Source organism: Chiloscyllium punctatum, chromosome 13, assembly GCF_047496795.1.
Source record: "Chiloscyllium punctatum isolate Juve2018m chromosome 13, sChiPun1.3, whole genome shotgun sequence".
NCBI classification, from domain to species: domain Eukaryota; kingdom Metazoa; phylum Chordata; class Chondrichthyes; order Orectolobiformes; family Hemiscylliidae; genus Chiloscyllium; species Chiloscyllium punctatum.
Genome location: NC_092751.1, coordinates 95,698,272 through 95,718,392, shown reverse-complemented (window position 1 = coordinate 95,718,392; position 20,121 = coordinate 95,698,272). Strand labels below are relative to the sequence as shown.

Sequence of the window (20,121 nt, the reverse complement as noted above, 5' to 3'; positions counted from 1 at the left end):
CTTGGATCTTATGCTGCCTTGGCAAACAAGTTGATTAATTTGTCTCCTAACACTGAGAGAGTTGTGGTTGATGTGTAAGGCAGTTGTGGAAAAATGTAGTGAGGTCATGGATCTCACTGATGTAAAGTTTAGGACAGTGGTGAGAAATTTGTTTTTTTAGCTGGGTACTGCAAGATCTATTGAGGAAGTTGCACATCGATGGCATAGTAACTTAACTCGGAATGCAGCTTGTTTGAACCTTGGGGCAGCTGCTGAATGTTTCTTATCAAACTATAGGTAAGGCATCCTGCCACTTGTTATTGCTCACTCCTTTCTGAATTGGTTCTGTGGCAATGCTGCTATGTAAAGACTTGTACAAAGGACTGCAGAATGTTGTAATGATGATTGCTTTTCTACCTTTATTGTAAGATTCCCTACCACCACCTTACCCCTTTACTTGATCAATATTAGCATCCTGACAATCTGTTTCATCAAGTTATCAGATCTCAGCACCCCATGTCCAAGGATGTCTCAGTGGGATCATGGCCATTATAGGTAAAGCTAGTCTAACTAGGCCTCCCTGTAGTTATCCATTTATCATTGCAGGACCTTGAAGTAAGGCTGCTTTCTCATTAGAGAGAGAATAATGAATGGTGGTGGTTTAACCTGAGGGTCACTACACCTCAGGATAGGGTTGAGAAGGAGAATCCTTCATGGTAATCTCAGCCAGTGCAGGAATTAAACCATGTTGTTGATGTTACTCTGCATTACAGACCAGCTAACTGACCACTCCCTCCTCCCAAAACTTTGTGTTAATGTAGATTTCTCTAAAGCAAAGGTGAATGGGAGAGTGTCTAATCCCTCAAATATAGAGCAGCTACATGGACACAAATTCCAACCCTTTCCTGTTCAAAATTAAATGACATTAGAAGTAAAGTATTGTCATGCATGCACCACCAATAAAACCTAATACTGTGGGGAATCACACCAGATGGTAAAAGTGCAGGGCTCTTTCGTGTTGGCTGGTTTCCATGGAGAAATTACTGAATTCTGTGGCCTGAGCAAACAATGTACCTATTACCTGCAGGATGCATTTATTCACTGCTGGTTGTGAGATTTAACAAGTACCGCCTGCTGTTGTTTGGAAAGATCCAGGGATGTAAACATTGAAGGCAGTAGTTAACTTGACAGCCATTGTGAATTGCCCCATCCTCAGTGTAGCTTCAATATTTGGTTGAAGGAGATGTCTCTGTCTCACTGCCTCACAAGTGATTTCTTCATTTCCAGCTGCAGATCTTCTCATGTATTCAAACCATGTATATTGCCTTGATTGCAACACCCAGCTTAATAACAGGCCCACCATCTACAGTGAAGGTGTAAAGAAAGCTTCAAAATTTCCAGAATCTGCAGATGGTTGAGGATGTCCAATTGAGTCTATTTTGGCAAAAGCAAATACTGAAATCCAGAATAAAAACAGAAAATTCTGGAAGCGCTCAGCAGGTTGGGTAGCATTTGTGTAGAGAGAAACAGAGTTAACGTTTTGAGCTGATGCTCTTTCATTTACACGTTTAAATTATATTTAGGCTATGGCCAATTCTCTTGGAAACATCCCATGAGGGAGGGAGGTGGATTTTACAAAGATTTGATTAATTTCTGTCCCAAAAGTGAAAAGAATAACAAAATGGAGCAATCATTGGACTTGCTTAAAATTATTTGTTACAGTTAGGATGCACTTCAAGCAAATTGCCTAATGTAGCTGAAGGGCCCACCAACAAGCTGCCATTTAATAAGCAATTGCAATTCTCCTAAGAGCATGAGAGCACACTTTTGGATAATTGGCTAAACTATTTGGCATTTGGGCTTCCTTAGCTTAAGACATTTTAGACACATAGGACTTCAGAACCACAAACTCTTTCTGACCATGGAAGATGCAGTTGCTCTTGATTCCAAGAATGTAACTCGTCCATCCCCAATGTGCAGCTGTACTATTAGCCATCCACTCGATTGGCCCCATAAAAATCACAACTGGTACAAGTGTTCTGGTGCTGATTACATTTCCACTGTTTTGACAGAAGAAGAGGCCTTTATTTTTACCTATTCCTTGGCAGGTTTGCAAACAGTTTCTGGGCAACATAGAGGCAAAGCAGTGGGGGTTCATTGAATTATGTTTTGTGACTGAGGAAGATTAGGACCATTAATGTTCGCACCCCACTGTCCTTGCCATATGTTGACTCTGCAAAGGCAGCCAGAGCTATTCATCCCCAGGGTGTTTTAATGCTTAAACTGTATGTTATCAGGCATTTTCTTCTAAGTGCTTCTCTTGGAATGGAATTCTGTGATGGTCTTTTTAAGATTTAAGGCAAACAGGCTCTCAAAAACAGGGAACAACGAAATTTACTGTGTGCTAAAATTATTGATAAGTACCAATATAATTATAAGAAGTGAACGATTAATGTATAACTTTAATACCTGAAGTATTATTTGAGATTGTACTATAATTTATCAATTGGAACATGGCAGGCGGCAGACAGTGGCTTTGTTAATGTAACAATAGCCTCATTTGCAACGTTGTGAAGCATCTAACTATAAAGTAAAACATCACAGTAATTCCAAATGTTACATTTAAAATATTGCGGTTTCACCGAAACAACTTAGTCGTGAAGGGGGGGAAATAACATGTTGACTCATTAGTAAGTTGGTTCAAAGGCAACTCTACCCTCTTGGAGACTTCTGGAAAAATATTATTTTTTGTAATATAATTGACTGCAAAGCAAGCCCCTCAGCCTATTTTGTGCAGCTGTGCTGTAAAGCAGTCCAGTATGTTGAAAGACTGTATTTTATTCAACAGCAGGGGATGCCATTAATTCTTTCTCATGCAGTTTTGCTGAGTAGATGTATTAAAGTTTAAGCATGCAAGCTGCCCACTGTTGAGATCAGTCAGTAAAGCAGACTTGCTAACTGGCAAATAGGCAGGGTATTCTGTAAATTGTTTAATATTTTGCTTCTTTATTTTATTCTGATATATATATATATATTTTGTTCTGCTGGAAAACCTATCTGTAGCAGCTGTAGACCTGCTGTCTTTTATGTTAGGGTCCACCAAACACAATTGGCTTCCAATTAACTTCAGCAGGTATATATAGCAATCAGACTGTGCATCTTTAAAAAGATAAACTGATTACATTCAGCTCCAACCTAGCAGCAGAGTAATACATTGTGTCTGAAATAACTTCACAAAGGCCGATCTCCAGCCAACCATTTATTTACATGTGGAAAGTCAGGATGTCTGACATTCTTGCTTTACAAAGTTAGAAATCACACAACACCAGGTTATAGTCCAACAGGTTTAATCGGAAGCACCCTAACTTTCGGAGTGATGCTCCTTCATCAGGTGATAGCTCCGAAAGCTAGTGTGCTTCCAATTAAACCTGTTGGACTATAACCTGGTGTTGTGTGATTTTTAACTTTGTACACCCCAGTCCAACACCGGCATCTCCAAATCATTCTTGCTTTAGTTTGTCAATCAGGGCTCCCTGATTGGACCACATTAACAGCCCCAATCAAGCAACTCATATTCTGTGACGTCCGCTTGGCTGACCTTGTTATGATTACTACAGTGTCAGGGTCCTGGATTATAAAATAACATGCAAGATTGGCTGACAGGAGAAGATCAGCTAATCTATCCAGTCTTCGCAGCATCATGAACATCTTGAATGAACATGCCTTCCTTTCCACCCAGTAACCATGGAATTTCCTCCAAGATAGAGAATAAACAGAAAACCCCAGGCCCACCTGTGAAGAAAGCCTCTCTGACTCCCTGTGGTAACTGAAGTGCCACCAGGTTAATCCTTTGAGAATTAGGAGCAACATCTGTGGGTGCAGACATGATCAACTGAATGGCTTCTTTCTGGATGTAAGTTTGCTCGAGCTGGAAGGTTCGTTTTCAGACGTCCAGCTCAGCAAGCAAACTGACATCCAGGGCCTCTTTCTGTTGCAATTATTATATGGTTCTATGGATGTCACTGCAATATTTTACATTTAAAACATAACTCCAGAAAACTCCACTCCTATGTCTTAGTCCACCTACTTAAAAACATATTATTGATGTCTTTTTTAATAATATGAATTAAACTGCTCCCCCTTTCTCTCAAAGTAAAGCTCCCTGACTCTACAAGTCTTAGCTATGTCTCATTACCCACCCCATTCCATCTCAGGCAGCCTGTGTAGACAGTAATACCAATTAACCATCTCCCTTTGAGCTTACCATCAGTTGTGCAGTCACTAGGGGTCGAGAGGACACAGTGAGGGAAACAGACTACCCTGTATCCATTTTTATGCAATATTCTACCAATGGTAGGTACCCTATCTTGAAACTGGACAATTAAACAATTACAAATGTATTATCCACTATCTTGTGCAGTCTGCCACATATTTTATCAAAGTTTTGACTTGCAAGATTTGCATTTGCTATTCCTGCTGGATCCCTTGATTGCCTATCAGTAAGAGGTGAGAGGAGATGACACAGGATTTTATTGAAGAGTCAGTTATGAGCATTCACTACTTGAGGATTTTTTAAAAAGTGCATTTTAATGTTCATTAAGATGGGTGAATATCAATGTTGGAAATAGAACATTTTCCACTCTGAGCACCCTGGGTTGTCATTAAGCATTCCATACTTAGCTATATTATAGCCAGGTGTAACGTAAATCAAAGATATGTGTTGAGCTGTGAAATACGATTTATTTCCTATAACAGAATGACTTGACAACTCTCAGCTAACAATTGCAAATGAATTATGGTTACCAGCTGAGTGGGATATAGATCATATCCCACAGCTCATCATCTGCTTGTGTTGCTCATTTTAAGTAATTAAAAATCATAAAAGTTAGGCATAAATGTAAATTTTACTTCCACTAAATTGCTGCTCACGCTGTGGAAAGCATCCAAAACCATCACATTTACTCGCCCTGTCCTGCTGTCTACTTTGGATTGTGACTTCATTTTCATGCAATGTAGAAATGACTTTATTGAGACGGCCTTACGATTTGACACTGCCATAGCATGAAGCTTAGAAAAGAGCTGCAGGGCATCTCGCAACTGCTTTGTTTTAGCCAAAATGATGTTGCTGGGCTTAATACAATTCCTGTTCTGATTTAGGAGCAGTTCTGTTCAATATGATGGTATCCACACACCAAAATTGGCACTACTCCAGTCCATTTTACGCAGGGCCACATCAAACAGGCAGAGTGTCAAAAATCTACAGATCAATTTGGGGTATAATTCACTGTTGATTTCCACACTGAAATGTACACTTCTTCAAATATTTGCTTTTTTTTTAATAGGGTAGAGTTGCCTTTAAATACGATAAAACAATACTCACATAGTTAATGAATGCTAATTTTTTTTTAATGTTGTGAGCGGGATGATATACAATCAAAATGTATTATTAATCTTCTGTGTTTTTAAAATGAGCTGGTGAAAATTAGTAAAATTTTAGCTGTTACTCATTTTAAAACCAGTTCTATGAGCAACTTTCAGTGACGTAGATAATGTAGAAAACATTTGTCCTGCTTTATGTGATAGTGCCAGGTTGCTGTTTTGAGCAGTTCTGTTTTATGTAATAATTTTCCACATATGCCACTGACCATAATCCCTTCTGTGTGATTTGTTCCTCTTAATAAAGTGTATGTTTTAGATTTTTTTTAGTGCGGTTTCAGGAGCCCTGCCCTTCTGTGTCCTTCTCCAACTGCTAACAAACACATGATTATAGAATGCACTGTAGAGCCTGTACCCCTGGATGAGAATAAACCAAATGTATTAGTAACCATTATTGACATGAACTCAGAAATTATTAGGGGTGATATTAATGGGTGAATGCTTTCATCATAGACATTGCCAGATACAATGTTGACGGCTTTGTAATGTACCCCAAAGGAAGGTTAGTATTCATTCACTGATGTTGATAGCAGTCATTGTTTCAGCTATGGAATCCAAAATCTTAAGCATCAATTAAGGTGTTCATTTATTTAGACAATGTATTTTAACTGCAAGACTGAGGCATTGAAATCCAGCGAGGTGATGATTCATCGGACCACAAGGTTAAGGAGCAGGAAAAGACTGTTTGGCCCTATGAAAAGGCTCTGCCATTCAATAAGATTGTGACTGAATTGGTTGTAGACTTAATTCCACTTTTCTGTCAGTCTCCCATTTCCCTTGATTCCCTTGTCTATCAAAAATCTGTTTAACCTTGAATAAATTCAATTCTCCACCTCCACTATTTTCTGGAGAAGAGAATTTGATAGACTAAAGATCATCCAAGAGAAATTTCTCCTGATCTCCATCTTAAAAGTGAGACCTTTTATTGAACTTGGGTATTTCCTACAAAGAGAAACACTCTCTCAGAATCCACCCTGTCAAGTCCTCTGTTTCGAGAAAGCCACATTTTATTCTTCTAACCACCAATGGGTGAAGACACAACCTCTTCAATTTCTCTTCATAAGTCCTTCCTCCCAGGAATGAATAAAGTTAACTTTTTCTGAATTGGATTTAATGTAATTATATATTTTATCAAATAAAGAAACCAAAATTGTACAGCAAAACAGCAATCTAGTATTCTCCAGAGACCTGTACACTGCTGTCAAATTTCCCTACTCTTCTATTCTACTCTCTTGGCAATAAATGCCAAACTTCCAATTGTCATTTGAAGTACCTGCCAAGTACTATTTGGTGATTTGCGTACAAGGACTCCCAACTGTCTTTATACCTCCTAGTTCTGCAATATCTCTCCATTTAACTGGTATGCTTCTTTGTTTTCATACCAAACTGGGCAAGTTCACATTTTCCCACTTCATGCTCCATCTGCCAAATGTTTGCCTACTCACTTAATCTGTCTATAACTCTTTGCAGCATCTATACCTTCTCTTCATTACATATTTCCTTACCTGTTTTGCTATCTTGAGTACCATACATTTAGCTGCCACACATTCAATCCCCATCTCCAAATCATTCTCTCCAGATCATTGATCTCAGCTGTAATAGTGGAGGCCCCTGCACTGATCCCTGTGGCACGTCACTATTTACTGTTTGCTGAAAGCTGAAAATTACCCATTTCTTACTTTCTGCTTCCTATTAGTTCATCAATCCTTTACCCATACTAATACCCTCTTATACCATGGGCTCTTATTTTTGCAATAACTTTTAGTATGGGACCTTATGAGATAGCTTTCGGAAATCCAAGTATAGCACGTTTACAGCTTCCCCTTTATCCACCTTGCTTGCTACTTTTTCAAAGAACTGTAATCTATTAATTAAACGTGGTCTTGTTTTCGCCAAAACCATGTCAACTCTACCTAATCATGCTGTGATTTTCCAAGTATCCTGTTTTAACCTCCTTAATAATAGAATCTAGCAATTTCTTTATGACTACTGTTAGGCTAGCTGGCATACTGTTTGCACCATCCTGTCTCCCTCCTCCCTTCTACTGATGTGACATGAGCTATTTTTCAATCAGCTGCGACCATTCCAAAAGTTAATGAATTTTGGAAGATTAATAACCAATACATGAACTATCTCTGCAGCTGCATTTTTTTTAAAAAGACCCCAGATACATGTCAACTGTTACTGGGGACCTGTAAGATTTGAGATTTAATAGCTTCTCGCACCCTTTTCCTTGTGGTGGTGATTGTTTTAAGTTCTTCTCTCCCTTTTTCTTAATTTTCAAGTGACTTTGGGAAACTTTCTAAGCCTGCTACATGAAGACAGACATAAAATAACTCTTCAACATCTCCTTCATGTTTTCCTTAACCAGTTCCCCAGACTCAGTGTCTAAAGGACCATCAATAGCTTTAGTGTCTTATATAAATACTTGTCCAAACTCTTGCTATCTGTTTTATATTACTAGCTAACTTCCTCTGAGACTCTGTTTGTTCTGCTATAATATGGTAGTTCCGTTCTCTTGTGTTATAAGAAAAGCATGTAGTAGCAACACCATTATAACCAAGAAAGAGTGATCCCAACTCATCAATTGTGTTAAAGTGAATTTGTGTTAATGAATCGCATGTTATAGCAGAACAGCCTGTTCTTTCTCCAACCTTTATTTAGTCATCCTTTGCTAGCCCTTAAAATCTGTCGATCTGCTGACCTACCTCTAGTCTTTGTAGAATTATACAACATTCCATTCAATTTGATCCTGTTCCTAACTTCCTTATTTAGCTAAAGATGGTGCAACCTTCTTAAAGAGCCTTTCTTCCTCATCGAGATCAATCTTTTCTGAGAATTATTCAATATCTCCTTTGAAAGTCTGCCATTGCATCTCCATTGTTGTACTTCTTAATCTAGTTTCCTATTGTAGTTACCTTTAATTAGGCTCAAAACGCAAGTCTTGGATCCATAATTCTCTCCTTCAAACTGCTGCCCATCCTCATGAGGTACTGTTTTTAAAGTATTTCTTGTCATATTCAATTCAGTCACAACATACATGATATAGTAAATATTTATTAGCCACTCCTGGCCACTTCTAAAATGAATTTTTCAGCAAACATCCTCTTCTTTAGGCAGGCCTTGGGACTGAGGATAGCTGGGTGGGTTCTCAGGTGACTTTCTCCAATGGCTTGACCTTTCCCCTGTAGGCCGCTCAGAAAGATATTGTCTTTCAAGGTCTTCAGTGCTTCCTGAGTGAAGCTTTTCTGATTTGGACCATCACATACTTAGGGACTCCCATGAAGCAGTAGGGATGTTTGATCTTTTCAGGGATGCTTTAGGACATCCTGAGAGAGTTTCTATTGCTCTCCTGGGAGTCCTCTGCAATGTCTAAGTTCCAAGTGGAGCAGTTTCTTCAGGAGACTTGTGTTAAGATATGTGTGGCATGCCGTACACAGTGGAGCTGGTTTTGTGTGATTAGCACTTCAATGTCAGGAATATTGACTTGGGAACACCTTTGTTGCTACCTGATTTGCAGGATCTTGCAAAGACATGGCTGGTTTTGCTCCAGGGCTTTAGGATGGCTGCTGTCGAGTTGTCTAATTCACTAAGCCTATTGGGAGTGACTACTGCCTTGTAAACCATGACCTTGATCTCAATTTAGACTTGTCTAGAGAAGAGGCCTTCACATTGACTCAGTCCTGACTTCTGCACCAAAATAGACTTAAAATCACAAATATTATGGTGTTTGAGGCCATGAGAGTAAAGTAATATCCATAATTAAGTGTTATCACATTGTCAGTGCTGACAAGCACATAACAAATCAGTGGTTTATCTAGGTTCCCTATCTCCTAGCCTGATGGCCAAGTTGGTAGATGACCCATTTGGTACAACTTAGAGGCTGAGGAAGTCTTACATTTGATCTGTTCTACCCAAACCGAGAACTGTGATAATGGTGGTGCTGTTCCTCTCAGTACCTCTGGAACATGGGAGGGGGAGAACTAGATGATCAGCATATAGTGACCTCATTTGAAAAAGCACATGTCATCTGAGAACAGAATCTGGCTTGACTATGATGCGTGACAATGGGACAGACTATTGGTACCTTGTGTAAAAGCTCACCTATGGAGATATCTGAAAATGAATCCCAACATAAATCATTCGGAAACTCATCCAGATACAGCTCTCAGATGCAACCTATCACAAGCGAAGTGTTTGTTGCACAAAACATGGCAGATAGAAATTTTCTCTTGATTGCTTTTGCATTTTTTTCCTTCAATGTTGAATCTTGTGAGCAGACTTTTTGGATTTGTTTGGCTGTTACATGATCAGCTCTGTGTTTTTAAAACATTTTTATTTCTTTCAAAACATGATTTTGGTCCAATTATTTTCATTGAAAAATTTCCTAAAACTCACAAACTAAACTGGTGCAAGCTCTTCTGAGTCCTGGCCTCATTTGTTCATTTAGAGAATATAATTTATTTGTTACCTCTACTGTACTATTAGAAAAATATCTCTTGAGTAGCTGAAATATTTTCACAACTTTATTTCAAAAAGCTCCAATTTCTTTAGATTCCTAAGCACAAAAAAAACCCTTCTTTTGTAAAAGCTTAGCCTTTTTGCTTTGTGAGTTCTAGTCTTAGCAGAGCTGAGATTTTCTTCACAGATCTGACTAATTCTTTTACAATTTCAGATCTTAAGAACATCTTCTGAACCTTAGAACACAGCATCCCATCCCCTCTTTGGCCTCTCTTTTTAGTCTATTCTTCTGTCTCCTATCTTCTTCTTAGGCCATGTTTGCGAGCTACGTCCCTGAAATCATAGAATTAATAGGAAACCGCAAGAAATATGGTGGTACCTATAGTGCGGTTAATGGAAGAAAGTAAGTATCCCATGGGCCTCTGCTGCCTCTATTGCAGTAGAATACTCTCTGCATGCCATTTTCTTTTTCTGTTTCATGCATGTAGGCAATGTTTGCTCGCTACGTACCAGAAATTGCTGCTCTCATCCTTAATCGGAAGAAATATGGAGGGACTTTTAATGCGACTCGAGGCAGAAAGTAAGTCGAACCAAACAAGGTGTGCTTGTGTGACCTCTGAACCCTTATTGGTGACCTCTGACCCACGGATCTAATAATTTGTTTGTGCTGTGATGTCAGATGTTACTGTTAGGATTGTCACACTGTCTTTGGAGTCCTAGGTTATGATAAGGCACAGTTGTTAACTTTTATTTTGTTAGTACCTCAAACACGAATTCTTGTTGTTTTATTAGTCTGTGGACAAAGCAGAGTATGAAGAAAAACATGGCAGCCAAACTCTTCTAGCTGCCTTGTTTTTTGGTTTTCACCAAAGAAAGGATAATATTATAGTCTTTATTTTCATATTTACAATGTCATTTAAAATGATTTATTTCAAACCTTTTTAAAAAAAAATCTAAACTTGTAGTCAGTTCTTCCATTGCTCTGACATTTTCAACTACTTTATTTCCTGCGTGCAGCTTGTATTTTCCATGTTTCATTAAAGTCCATGTGACTCTTCCATGGAAACCATTTCATGAGAGCTTGCCAGAGGCTCATCTGTCACCAGTGTTCAGTTCTGCAATACTGTGTGGTCTAAAGCCATGGCCTGATTTTCAGTCAAAGTCCCCTAAACCTCCCTTTCCTTCCACTCCCCCAAACTCTGAAGGCCTTAACTCCTAGCCCTTCCGATTCTAAATGCTTTTGGCTTGCTTTACAGTCTCTGTCAGCTGTCTGTCTGGCTGAGCAGGCGTTTTGCTTGGAGATAGTCATTGTTTGTTGCTTCTGCTCATTTTTGTCTTCGTGGAATCCCTCAGATTTTCAATCCCACCCTAAGTGAAACTCTGCTCTTTCATCAGCACACAAACTGCCTGGTGGAGATAAACTTTCATAAAACTGTCTTAATTTATGTGTGGTTTAAAAATTTTAAAGCCTTTAGTCACTTAGACTTTGCATCAGTGCTTATATAGCTGGGAAACACTGTGTGAAAGTCAGTATCCTTTGTTTTTCAGTCTCATTTGCCCATTAGCAGAAGAAGATTGACGATATGTTATGTTTGGCGAACATTTTGGTTTTCATTTGGAGCCTAATGTTGACAGAATGAGTTGTCAGAATCTTCAGAACCCCTGCCCAGTAGATAAGGAAGACCATGTGGTTGTAATTTACAGCCATGCAGCATCTTTAACCACAGCTGGCAAGTGTGGCTTCTGGCCTCAGCCATGATAGCTGGCTGGAGTTCTTGTCTTTCATATGAGTCAACTTTTTTTAGTCAAGAGGAAGTTAATGTGAAGTGACATTTTATAAACAACTTATTTTCCAACTTTCTAATTTTAACATATCAATGTAGCCCTCGACATAAACATTCATTTTGTACAGCAACAGAATGTCTAAATACCAATTAAGATAGCTTGCAGTTTGTTGGCTGTCACTATTCATAAGCAGTCTATGAAAAGAATTAGAACAAATAAAGCCTGCCATCAGATTATGAAGTTGCATTGCGTGAATCCAATGCACCCAAGCAGGCAACCACTGGTGCAGACTGACACACAAAGCAAAATGTACCACGGTTTCCTCTTTGATCATCTTTCTGAAACTTGCGTTCTTTAAGAAGCTTGATCACATTACAACCCTAACAGCACTTTCTGTGAGAACAATTATTCTTTTAATGCACAAATGCGATGACATGAGGATTAGAGCAGTAGACAGAGGTGTGGCTGAGTCTGGTGCTGATGCTGGAGCTGCTCTTAAACCTGTCAGCCCCTTGGGTTCTCTGTTGCATGGCTGCATTTGCACATTAATTCACCATAACCCTGGTTTATTCTCCTTGTGTTTTATGTCTTTTGGCTTTCTGTTGTGCTGTTTATTCCTTTCCTCTTTAATATGAATGATAATTGTGTTTGACTGCTGCCTGTTTCCAATAACATTTGTGCTCAGTCGGGTTGTCCGCTGAGAGTTTTAAGCTGGTTTTGCCTCTGAAAATGTAAACATTGAAGTATTTGTCAAATTGAAGCACTATGATAACTATGGTCTGAGCAGTTACATAGTTGCTTCCCAAGCCCTGCTCCCATCTCAACAAAAATAAATAAATGGACTGCCAGATATCAGCCACATCTATGCATATTTTGAACAATGTCAGGCATTGGTTGTATCTCACTTTCGCTCCCTTTCCAGAGGTTTGGAAACATTGATGCCTATCTGCTGAAAAATTAGTAATTTCTGGAAGTTTCCCACTCCTTACTATCACTACAGTATTTTCAGTACTGTACTCAAGAGATTAGGAAAAAATTCTCCACCACTACCAATATGCCACCCACTGCTTGCACAATGTTGACCCTTGCACGGTTAATCCAATTGTTGTCAGCTGTTCAGCTGTTAGGATGTGACATTAATGGCTGCCAATGGTAAGTGAGGATCATTCCTAAGTGCACCAATGCAAGCAGGGGACTTAGTGCATTGATTATGGAAATAACCCAATGTTCATTTTTCCATCTTCCCTTTTAGTTTGTCTTTCAGGTTTGGGATGAGTTGAATGAATATGTTAAACTTGTAGCAACCTGTAATCTGAAGCTGGTGCAAGTGAGAATCTTACTATCATTTGGAATTCATGAATTGCACTGCAACTTTGACCTGTGCAATATCTAAGGTATAATATAGTTCATCACAAGATAGGAATGGTAGCAATATGCAAATGCTAGCTGAGCTTCCTGTGAATTAGCATTATTAAGGGCATAAAGTGACGTTTCTCAATGATGCCAGCTGTACCCTATCTCTGATCTCCCACTTCGCAGGACGAGAAAATCCTGCAGCAACTATAATGGAGAGTAAAAATATCAGAGTATTTTGCACTATTAAGTAGTCTTAACACCTAACATTGTAAAATGTCAGTTGTAATTCGGTGCTGTTGAGTACAAAAATCTGATGTAAACAAGGATTCTGATTCCACAATGTGTCAACAAGGTTTTTTTAAAGGTGTTCTTCATATTTTAAAGTAATTTCTTGTGCTCAAACATTAGTTTGGACTCTGTTCCAAATTAGCCTCTTCATATAATTATATCAAAAGTTAAGACTGAAACAGTGCTGCATTGTTACAAAAGAGGAATGAAGTTTAGGAGACATCGTTGGGATTAACGATCACTTGTTTCAGTCACTATTGCACCAAATGCTTTCCTCCTCCACAATAAGGTAAGGATGCTTTCATTACTGTTTTGTATCTTGGTCATGGATTTTTGTCTTGGAAGGTCTGTTTCCCTCTTATTCTGGTGATGGTGGATTTGTTTCTGAAATGGTGGCTGTCTGGGGAGGGAAGTCTCAGATAATTCATATTACTCCCAAATTCTTTGGATACTGCATTTGTGTGTGAAAGTATTGTATTTGGGCTTTTACAATCAATGTCAGACAATTTTTAAAAAATGTGCTGAAATCTGACAGTCCAGTTATGTATTTTAATCTTGCCAAGATGTTTCTGGGCGTGTATTAGGTGTCTGGTGATGGGTACCTGTCTGAATCTTGCAGGGTATTTGCAGGTATCCATCAGATGGCTGGCAGTCTGGTGGTTGGAATATATCTGCTATCATTGCTATTTGTGAGTATGTCTTATGTGTCTGTTGTCTGGTGATGGGTATGTATCTGAGTCTTCTCAGAATACTTTTGTGTATGCATCAGGTGTCCGGCAATCTGGTGGTGGGTGTATGTCAAACTCCTTGGTGATTTAGAAGAGACTTCTGGCCCTATGTTTCCTTCATTTTCCACCAAGCCCTGTCTGTGTTCTGCAGTTAGCATCCCAGTAGAACTTCCTGAGCCATTGAGACTCTGGAGTTAGTGCATAAGGCTGTACCTGTCACCTTTATAGTACTGCCAGCAGCCTCTTTCAGTGTCTTGCCTTGAGCAACTGGTTCCTGCTGGTGCTGACAGGGTCCCAACACTACACACATTCAACTTCTTGTCATTTTTCCATTAATTTATAGAAGATAGTTAACATCTAAAATAGTTTTTTTTTCAGATTGCATGAATAATTATGTTGATCTTTTCTATTTAGTTTATCTGTTCTGGTATTGATACTTTAATTTCTAATGCTCAAGGACTCTGCAGCAGTTATAGAAATTGCTTACATGGGAGGTTCTGCACAGTGTGACTGGACATCAGATTGGTGTAGCAGCATAATTAGGCAAGGCACAAGTCCCCATAAAACAAACTCCCCTTGTTAAAACATAGGTAGGTGTCTGGGTGGGAGGGAGATAGAGTGATCATTTAATAGTTATTTTTACAACCAAATGTCTTCTATTTAATCCAAGGCTGAAGTGAAGGTTTTGGCCATTCTGGAAATGATACTTGGGGTACCAAAAAAAATTTAAATGACAAGAAAAGATCCAAAGTACCAGTTAGTCTTTAATATTCATTTGATTGTACTTATAACTAAAACCTTTTCTTCTCTGTGAGGAGAGTAGTGTGGGGAGCTTGTCTGAAAAGCCAGATGTTTTTATTCTGGTTTATAAACTACACATTCAACATGAGTTTCACCAAAAGACGATTTTTTTGTAAGGTTTTTATTAACAAAGAATTTAATTGATGTTGAATATTTCCTAAATTATCAATTACATCAATTGGGAGCTAATCTAATGATCTCGTTAGTTCAGATGTGCTGTAATTGTCTAATCAAAGTTGCACATTCTTCACCCAACATAATGTTGCTTAATGTTCTGTTAAATTAGTATTTTTTAAAAGTTTCTATGCAAGTATAATTACTCCCCTTTAAAGACCCAGAGATTTTAATTAGTAATAAGACAAAATATTTTGCTTGCTTTTTATTTGATTGCTTGTGTTATCCCACCCCTCAGCAATTCTGTTATACCACTTTAAGAACTTATCCCTGGGTTTCAACATAATCAACAATGCCATTTTTGTTGTTTAATAATTGCCTCCTCTCTCCCAGATTATGTCAAAGCCTTGTATATCTTTAATCCGCTCCCGGTCATTTATTGCATTCAATTATTTTTTTGGGCAATGATTGGAATTCTGTGCCTGCATAATTTGTGAATTCTAATCTGTTATTTCAACATCTTAAATTTAATCATATTTGTTCTTAACTTTAATGAGCCTTCTGAGTAAGACACTGGTTCATTCCCAGTTGGAGCATTGTGTCGAATTCTGAACACCAAACTTTAGAAAGAATGTGAAGGCTTTGCAGAGGGTGCTGCAGAAATTGTGTAGAATGATGAGGTATTACAGTTGCATCTATAGATTGGAGGAAGGTTGTTTTCCTCTGAGGGTAGAAGGGATTTGAAAGGTGGTTAAAATCCTGAAGTTGTTTGAATAGAGTAAGTAAGATTGAACTGTTTTCAGTGGCTCAAAGATTTAAAAGCAAGGGAGCTAGATTTAAGGTGTTTCACAAAAGATCCAGAAGAAAAGCTTCTTAAACACCAAGTAGTTAGGATTTGAAATACATTTTCTGAAAACAGAATCAATAGTAGCCTTCAAAAGGAACATGAGGAAAACATGTTGTGGTATAGGAAAAGTGCAAGAGAGTGGGATTAACCAAATTGCTCTTAACATCGACTCAGTATGCCAGGTGGTCTCTTCCTGTTTATTACTGAACGATTATTTTTTAAGACTTTGCTAAACTTGTGGCTAGAGTGTAATAACTAGTCCTTCATAGTTATAGAGGAGAATATTAGCCAAACTTCTCTCTCCTGGTCTACCTAAAGTTTCCTGATAGGTTTGAATCGAGTGGATATTGATTTTGAATCCTGCTCAGTTTTGATGTTCTTTGGTAAATATCACACCAAGACTTGCTCAGCTACGTTATAAGACATGGTTCTTGACATGAGGGTTCACAGGACATGATGCCAACCAAACAATATCTTACATGATGTTGTCATTTTCACGAGTTTGGAACTAAAAAGTGGCCAAAGTTTGATGGACTCAAAACATCATAGCGGTTTGAACAAAAAAAAATCAACTTTTAGTCTTTCCTTTTCTGAGGATGTTAAATGCTTCTGGAGGTCCACAGGCTCAACAATCTTCCTTTACCTTTCTCAAGTGACTATTCTCTCAGAGATAGGCTCCACATTGATTTGCCACCAGTTGGTTTGACAAAAGTGACTATCGCTGCCAATACTGATATTGCCTTCAATAGACGTTGGTCAGGAGCGCTAATCATCCCTGACTTTCACCTCCCAGTAGTTTTTTTCACCAACTTATTGCCCCAACACTGGTGATAATGAAAATAGATATTTGACTCTCTTTCACTTTTACAGTGATTCTGATATTTCCTCCCTCTCTCTATTTTCACCCAGTTTTCTGTTCCTCCTTGTCTTCTGCTAATAGAATTAGAATCCTTACAGTGTGAAAACAGGGCCTTTGGCCCAACAAATCCACATCAACCCTCCAGAGAGTAATCCACCCAGACCCATTTCCCGACCATATATTTGCCCCTGACTAATACACCTAGCCTACACAACCCTGAACACTGTAGGCAATTTAGCATGGCCAATTCACCTAACCTGCACATCTTGGATTGTGGGAGGAAACCGGAGCACCCGGAGGAAATCCATGCAGACACGGGGAGAATGTAAAAACTACACACAGTCGCCCGAGGCTGGAATCAAACTCGGGTCCCTGGCGCTGTGAGGTAGCAGTGCTAACCACTGAGCCACTGTGCCTCCCCAGTTCACTCAGTATGGAGTGGAACAACATAAGACCTCCTGGTCCATATGATTATAACTGAGCTGTTTTAATCAGTACTTTTGTTGAAGCAGCAAGTGTTGTCAACACCCCTTGAGTTACTGTACTGAATTCCGAGGAAGATTAAAAATTTGTTATAATGGCATAACCTCTGTGAGGTACGATCAGTTCATATGTACTGTTATGTCAGATCACTTTCCTCATACAATCAGCCCCAGTAATTTCTCAGGAAGGGTGCCCAGAGGTATGAGCAATACTCAGTTTGAATTAAAATAATTAAGACAGAAGAAAAATACTACCAGCCTTTCCTCTCCACTCCACAGTATGATTCATACTGTTGGCAAAACTCCATTTAGCCACATTGTCTGCTTAAAATTCTCTAATGCTGTATTGACTTCACAGCGCTGTCAGAGTATGAGGTAAATCGGCCAACATTGCTGCCTCTGTAGGAGGCTAGAAGTCACATGAAGATGTGATTGATTACCCCACCCCCACCTTCAGAGACTGCCGTAGCAACTAGAACTGGAAAAGGTTGCTCAGTCAGTCGGCCACCATTATCCTGGCTGGATCAACTCAGATGTGGTTTCAGGACTTTGCTGCAGAATGAAAGTCAGAAAGGCAAGTTGCAAGTTACAATCTGCAAGCAAATGCGGACATGCTATCCACAGCTGTTTGTCTTTTGCCACTAGTGATGTTGAATCTGCCATACAAAATGAATGGGCAAATTGCTACAGCCAAGTCTATTATAGAATTACTACTTGAAGTAGCTCTGTAATATAAATGAGGACAAACTGAACAAAACAAACACATAAAGGCACTGACATATGAAATACATCCACGTATACACATGGTCTCTTTTTCCATAATTACAAATGATTCTTTGGAGCAATAATCGCTTTTGTTTCACTTCTTCTTCGCTTTACCTCCTCCAAGCACATCTGCAACTCTTCACATTGTCCTTTCCAGTTTTCTTTCAAGCTAAGAATCTTATTTTAAATTGAAATGCTCCCATGAGATCCTAATCACATAATGTTCTTCAAACTCGCCAAGAGCAGTCTGGAAGAAGCATCTGTCCTTCACTGGTGGGTTTAACTCGTGTTTTAGAGCACAACGATAGCTTCTTGCATAGATAATTATACTCCACGCACCAGTTTCTTTGTCAACATCTGTAAAATTTAACATTAAAAGCCAAAGTTAAATATATTTTAATAGGCAACTCAAGAAAGAAATGTCTTGGTTTTTATTAAGTGTCTTTCATAATCTCAGTCAGGACTTCCTAAAACACTGCAATTAGTGAATAATTTTTGAAGTGCAGTCACTGTTTAAAGATACAATCCATGGTAAATACTTTTTCAGAAAGTACATTGGAGATGAGAGAAGGAAAAAAAATTGCAAATGGATATCTGAAAGAAAAATATGAAATGTAGGACATTCAGTATTTGAAAGTGAAAGCGACTTAGAAATCCTGAATGTCTACATCATTTGCTTGCCTTTTCTTTCCAGATGCTGACTGATATATGTTTTGAACATCGTCTGCTAAGAGTGTTCTCTCTCTGTCAATACATTATGTCAGGGAACGTGAGGTCTCTGGAATCAATGGTATATCCAGTTACCCAATCTGCACTGAGTAAAACACTGAACAGTGCTGCACCTTCAACTGCGCAAGAGATCAACAAATTAATGGATAAAATTGTCTTTATTAAAAGTGCAAGGCAGCTACTGCACATGTTTTCCATGACTGTTGGAGTCCATTGCATATTTGTTACAAAATCCTAGGTTAATTACTTAGTTATTTTCTGACCAAGTTTGAAGAAATATCCCTGAAGAGCAACACAACAATGGCAATCACTGCCATTAATGCTTCAGTCTGATTTATTCTACATTTTGCATAGTCTACAAGTATTATTTTAGTGTAGAATGACTATAAATATAGCCATCAATTAAAAACAATTCCCCACCTCCCAACCCTTTCAGCATTTATGTGCATACAGTGGAATGAGGATTCTGGGATGTTTGCATAGTGTCGATGTATTTCTTATAATTTCCATTATTTATGACTTCCAACAGTCACCCAGCTTTTCAATTGATTGGATATTGTCAACACTTCCCAACTTTTCTAGTCAACAATAAATAAAATTCATATTTGAACCCTATCTTATTTTCTTCCTCTGCTGAGCGTAGATCCACGGGCATCGCCACCCCTCCAGTACCTCATCTAACCATGACAATCGGGATTGTGAGAAGTTCTTGTGAATTGGTATATTGAGTATATGGAGGGTTTATTGGAGTTAGTTTGTAAAGTGGCTTCTTGGAGTTTGAAAGGATTAATTAATTTGTGAAGGTCTTTATTGGGTCTGTCTGTAGATGTGTGACGAGATCTATTGGTTTTGTCAAGGTATTTATTGGAGCAGAATATTGCGCATATAAAGGGTGCATCAAAACTGATTTTAGTTCTATTTGTCAATCAACTTAAATGCCTATCAGCTCTTATACAACATGTCTTGCCAAAGAAGTCACTCTCAACTCTGCTTTGAAATTGTCTATGCTGGGAGCTGTCTAATTGCTGTACACCCATCTGTACTTCTGCTTGTCTGGCACTAAATCTACAATGTCACCTCAATAACTCTTCACTGCCCTGTTAGACTTTTATCAGACTTGACAATTGATTTCCCCTCATCAGTCTCAACACATGATAGAAAACCTTACACAACACTCAAATCATCATGCACTAAGATTAATCTTATTGCTGCAATATTCATAGACTATGTATTCCACTTGTATCACATTTCAAACTTTTTAAAATCTTTTCCTTAAGGCAGCAATGAAAGAAGACATGAATTCATCAGGGGCTCATGGGTCCTTGTTTGATACACTATGAAACCAGATATTAAAGGGGCACCCTATAGTTTGGGCCTTTGGACACACTCTTCGTTCCTTGCTACAGGTTATGTGTTACTGTGACTAATTCTTTCTTACATTTGATTGTACTCAGGGCATAAATTTGAATTTACTTTGGCAGCCACAAACCT

The 20,121-nt window shown here is 38.6% G+C and overlaps 1 protein-coding gene across 11 annotated transcripts in view; it reads left to right on the top strand.

Moving 5' to 3' along the window:
- The window catches only part of kcnma1a (potassium large conductance calcium-activated channel, subfamily M, alpha member 1a), an 845,585-nt gene that overhangs the window by 590,747 nt on the left and 234,717 nt on the right, over positions 1–20,121 (top strand). For 9 of the 11 annotated variants that reach the window (XM_072583322.1, XM_072583320.1, XM_072583319.1 and 6 more), the window contains one exon: positions 10,188–10,279. In XM_072583322.1, the coding sequence (XP_072439423.1) occupies positions 10,188–10,279 (92 nt within the window). Of the gene's footprint in view, positions 1–10,187; positions 10,280–10,364; positions 10,457–20,121 lie in introns of all 11 variants that reach the window. The other 2 variants (XM_072583314.1, XM_072583323.1) reach the window with 1 other exon arrangement.